A 5,369-nucleotide genomic window follows, 5' to 3' on the forward strand; every position below is an offset into this window, starting at 1 on the left:
GGAAAGCTCATGGATTCCAAATTCGGGGTCTTAAAAAAGCTGACGGGTGAATTTGATTGTGCCGGCGCCAAGCAGTATGTACTTTCAGAGAAACAAAGTATCTCTTCTGATATGTCAGGAGGCTGAAGGCATGATTCTATAGCAAATCCTCCATTTGGCAAATCACCTTCATCTCCATCATTCATCTGTTGCTGAAGTTGTTGACAATCACTGTCCTGATCATTTTCAACCTCATTTTCTGACTCACATAAAGCATTTTTCTCATACTCGTCAATTTCCATCAGATCTGCTTCATCATAGTCATCGTCATCCATACTTACATCACTATTGCCATCATCATCGTCGTCATCATCATCAGGAAGTGTAGGGTCACAAAGCTCAGCTTCATGTCTAATATTTATGTCCCGATACTCTGGATGAATCTGCTTCAGTTTTAGTAATGCAGAGATTAGTTTGGACCAGGTTACTGTCTGAAAAAGTTGATGACCTCTGTAAGACAAACGTCGCTTCAATTTTACTCTCATCACCTGGGATTCACTCCTAAGCCTGGGTAATGCATTGACTGTCTCTTGGAGCTCTGATGGTACGCACACAAAATTGCCCCTTATTAATCTTTGTCTGCCTTTTGGAAGCGGAATGATCTTTGCAAACGGTATGCACTTAGCAATCAGGTGTCTTTCCAGAATATTCAAATCTGACAGCTCACTGGGAATTTCTGCCAAGTCAAGTTTGTTAGCTGCTGCTAGCGGTGGCATGCATCCTTTCTTTAGATGTCTGTGGCAGGTGTGACAAATCCACTCTTGACTTCTCTCATGAGGAACTGTACACTGTCCATCCATGCAGCCTTCATCACAAACATGAACATACTTGCCTGTCAGACACTGTTCAACCACATCTGGTTTCTTTACATAATTCAACCTTTTACAGAGTTCTACTTGGTTGGGAAACGAGGACTTGTGACACACAGTGCACACATAAGTGGGGCCAGCCTTTATATTTAATCTGAAAACTGAAATGGCTTCATTAATCAGTCTGTTCTCTGGCGTATCAGTTTCAAGGTTCTCCGTTTCTCTCTGAGGGAATCTTTTCATCTGTCTGTATTTTCTTTTTACATTCAGTGCACATCTGTTCTTTTGCAGGATCCTGAATGAATTGTCTTTATTGTATTTGTCTCTCATCAGGGTTTTCATAAGTTCTTTGTGTCTTAGCCTGAATTCTCTGTTTTTTGCATAAAGCTCAGTCACATAAGATCTCTGTCTCTGTCTAAATGTTGGATTATTTCTGTATAAATGTCTGATGTAGTCTTTTTGCTTTTGCTGAAATCTCAGATTATTCTTATAAGAACGTCTGACATAGTTTTTTTGTTTTTGTTTAAATATTTCATTCTCCTTGTATAACGTCCTTATACGGGCTCTCCATTTCTCGCGAAACTCTGAACTCTGCCTATAAAGATTTTTTATGTACAGGTTTTGCTTCTGTTTTCTATCAGAGTTGTTTTGAAAATTCCTGCGAGAGTAAAATCTTTTCTTTTCTCTGAAAGATTCCCTTAACGCATAGTTTTCTCTTTCCTTCCTCTTCTGATTCTCTTTTCTTTGTCTCAGTTTCTCTGTCTTAAGTAGTCTCATCTTCATCTTTTGTCTATGCGCTTTAGGGTACTTTGACAGTTTCAAAGACATTTCCAAAAGTGCACTTGTTGCATTTCTTGTTCCACTGGTAATGGGGAGTGCTGTATTTTCTTGTGTCACAGACAACATAAAACTTATTGCATTAGATGCACCTTTAATTACATCATCAGAAGAACTACTTGCAACAGGAGACATGACTTCAACATTGATGTTTGACTCAAGACCAGGAATGTTTTGTGTAAGGGAAACAGATTCAACCTCCTGTTGAACAGCACTTGATGTCTCAGATTCATGTAACAGAGGAGACGTGCCAACTGTGTCTGAAGCATCTCTCTGGTAAAATGACAGGGGCTGGAGTTCAAATACACAAGATGATGGTACGTTAAGCATTGTGTAAACTGACTTTAATCTCTGAATCATGTCAGTAAGATGGGCAAATTTCAGCATCACTGCTGTGCCAAAGTTTAAAAGACTGAATGTCATTGGCATTCCATTTTTGTTCCTTGTGTGGGGGTCAAAGTATCCATATTCACCAGATCTGCTTCTGAAAACAGCAATGCATAAGCCTGACATGATCAGCAGCGCATATTGTAAATCTGATGACAAGTGGCTCAATGCTTCTTCCAGGCTTGGATAAGTCTGTCCACCTCCAAATGTTCCACACACAGGTAATGGAGTCATGTCCACCTGATATGATGACCTGCGAGCACTTACCTCATTTGGTAGTTCATCAGTTGCCAAATGGATGCTACAAGGAAATCTTTCTCTAGCCTGTCTGTACACAGCATCGCCTTTATCCAGAACGAGGTCAAGATCTGGTCTGGTAATCGTTTCATTCTCGTGGAAAAAAGCCAGAAACATCAAACTGTTGGCCATACACTGACTGTTCCTGTATTTTCCATATTTCAACGAATCCTGACTCCGTGAGGCACACACATGTGTCACTGATGGATGAAGTTCTACATTAACTCGAGACTGCTGAGCTGAACCACATCCCCTTTTCACCATGTCAGCATAAGACACCTGTGATGCACTTTGCTTTGTATCTCCTGCATCATGCTGGAAAGCTGTTTTGGCAGTGTTTCCATGAGATAGTGCTACCACAGAGGATAAACTGTTTCCACTTCTATTGTTTACCTGCTGTCGTTTAAAAGACTCCCCAACACACATACCATTTCTAGCAAGCTGTCTCTGTGCAACATCAGTGTATGGTATATTCTGAAACTGCTGCTTGTTGTTCTCAGAGTCAGTACCTGTCACTTGATCGCTCTGAGACCGTTTCTCCTTCTGCCATCTGAGCTTCTGAGCCTGAGAACGCTGACCCTTTCTAGGCATTGTTGATTAGACTTCTGGACAGGTCAGGCAGGAAACAGCAACTCCAATGGTCCTTGTTGATCTTTTTATCTCAAGATAAGCAGATACAACACAAAACTACACCAATGTACATACAATGAATGTATTAGTGTTGAATAGCTAGTCAGTACAAACCTGTGCACAAACCTGAAGTTCAGTCCAAAGTCAGTAGCAGCAGGCAGGAACACGAATTAGGCAGCTCAGATAAGAAATGAGCTTTACTTCAGTCCAATTGGAATTTTGTTCAATAAAAATTTAGCTCAGTTGATTGTGTACTGAGTTCTTAAATGTATACAGATCAAGTATTTAGTTGATCGGTTTCAGAAATTATTTAAAATAGAAAATTATAATCCAATTCTGAAATAGAAGTTTTTTTAAACTTCAGGTCCAAATCAGATTACTCAAAAAGACGTCTCAGAAATATCAAACTTTAACGTTTTTTTTTCTTTTTACTGTTTTCAGCTTTATGCCAATTGTGGTCTATAAATATATTTCGTCAGACAAGACCAGAGCTTTACTTAAGTCCAATTAGAATTGGAGCAATGTAGTTCAGCAGAAAGCAAACTTTGTTTTCAATTTTAAAATTTATACAGATCAAGTTTTTAGTTGACCCGTTTAATTATTTATTTTCAGCCAATTTTTAAATGGAAGCTTTTCAAACTTATTAGATTACTCAACAATGACGTCTTAGGATTGTCAAGCTTCCCAGTTATTTACGGTGGAGAGGGGTAGACAGGAAAGACAGAGCAGTGAGAGGGGAGATTCTCTCAGATTCTCAATGATAGTCAGACGAGTTACGGATAAAACTCGATAGAAGTATGGTTTCTCAAATATATAGCCACAAAATTCATGCCACAAAATTCATGCCAAAAAATCGAGAGTAGAACTGTTCAGAGGTCACAGGACGTAAGATGCGAGGGGAAAAACAGATCTAGTTACTGGTAAACTAGATTAAGAGAGACAGGCAAACATCAATTTGGCAGTAAACTGATGGTTGAAGAAAAAAAGGGAACTCTGTCACTGATAAACCAGGTTCCTGAATTCGGAAAAACCAGGCCACCTATTGGGATGCTGGTTTTTGAAAAGATTCGTAGGAGAGTTTAGGGATGGGATAGTAAAATGCACAGAAAATGGTTTTCCAGATATGTTGGGAAGGAAGAGGAAAGAGGAAAACACAGTTGGAAAATTAAAATGCTTCCGACAGTGGTTAGACAAAAAAGGTCCGGGAACACCTGCAAGACAAAGAACAGCCAATAGACATCAAAATGAAACATTCTCAACAGAGCAGCTTCTGGGTCAGATTCCATCTGAAAAGGTTCAAACTGTGAAGAGATGCATAGCTACTACTAGTGAAATAAGCTCTGTGGTGTGAACAGGGTTGTTGCTGTGTTTTCATGACCTTTATTGAAAAAGTTCATGAATGTAGATTATGATATTCTTACTGATTCAATATGAAATAAGATGTATCCCAGCATACCAACAGATAAATAAAAGAGCCAGCTGCTTTAGAAGAATGTAATGTTGATTTGGACCTTCTTCATCACTGATCTTAAAGTGAGTGACAGAAAACCTCATCATTAGTCCAGAAAACAAGTCAGAGGGTTGTTGCTGTACTGAGTCACGTTTCTTACAGGGTTTTGGGCAACTGGGTCCTCATGTGAGCACAGTCAACATATCCTGTTTGGACCCAATTTGAAGCCAATGTTTGTAGATATGATTTTATTCAAATTGTGTGTGAGTCAGGTTGGATCAGCTGTGATGGCTCGGCTGATCCAGGTTGGAACATCCGCTCACCAGGAAGGCAGGTGTTTGGGTCCACTTCTCTCTGTGAGGGAGAGTAGAAACAGTTTGTTAGTAGCTGACCAGAAAACCTTCAGGAGTCCAGAACACACTTATCTGCTAAGGTTCTTTGTTGTCTGTACACAAGCTGCTTTGATCTAACATTTCTGGATTTGTCAGCTAACTTTTTTTAATCAAAGAAAGTCGCACATTGCTAGTACTCACCTCACTGAGCAGAATTTGGAGGAAATGTCTTGGTAGTCAAAAAGGAGGGGAAAAAAACAGTTGAATTTCATTAACAGAGGCACATACACAAAATTGACAAACGTAAAAAAAGCAGTCCTATGTTTGCATCATTCTGCTTCTGCTGTGAGCGTTTGTCCCTAATTGGGCTGGTAAGAACTTTGCAATGTACTTACCAGCAGCCAAGGAACGCTGGGGAGCAGTTTTCTTTCAGTCTGTGAAAAGACACTGTGTATTATCTCACAATTACTGACTTGATCAGAAAAATACACAACATGTTGGAAAGCACAGTTCATTATTAGCTATTTATCTTGGAATATTTACATAAATGAATAAACTCACTACATAAATCGGGATTACAAACAGATT

At 39.4% G+C, this 5,369-nt stretch overlaps 1 protein-coding gene across 1 annotated transcript; it reads right to left on the reverse strand.

Moving 5' to 3' along the window:
* Positions 1-247: 247 nt before the first annotated feature.
* Positions 248-5,144, reverse strand: LOC103132880 (uncharacterized; the record flags this gene model as incomplete). The annotated part of the gene is made up of 5 exons (XM_016667637.1): positions 4,983-5,144; positions 4,773-4,803; positions 2,860-4,210; positions 1,465-2,793; positions 248-489 (listed from the first exon to the last, which is right to left on the reverse strand). Coding segments are annotated over exons 3-5 (1,672 nt in total), but the record flags the coding sequence as incomplete, so codon positions are not given.
* Positions 5,145-5,369: the final 225 nt, after the last annotated feature.

The sequence above is a fragment of the Poecilia formosa genome, unplaced genomic scaffold (genome assembly GCF_000485575.1).
Source record: "Poecilia formosa unplaced genomic scaffold, Poecilia_formosa-5.1.2 Scaffold1461, whole genome shotgun sequence".
Lineage (NCBI taxonomy): Eukaryota > Metazoa > Chordata > Actinopteri > Cyprinodontiformes > Poeciliidae > Poecilia > Poecilia formosa.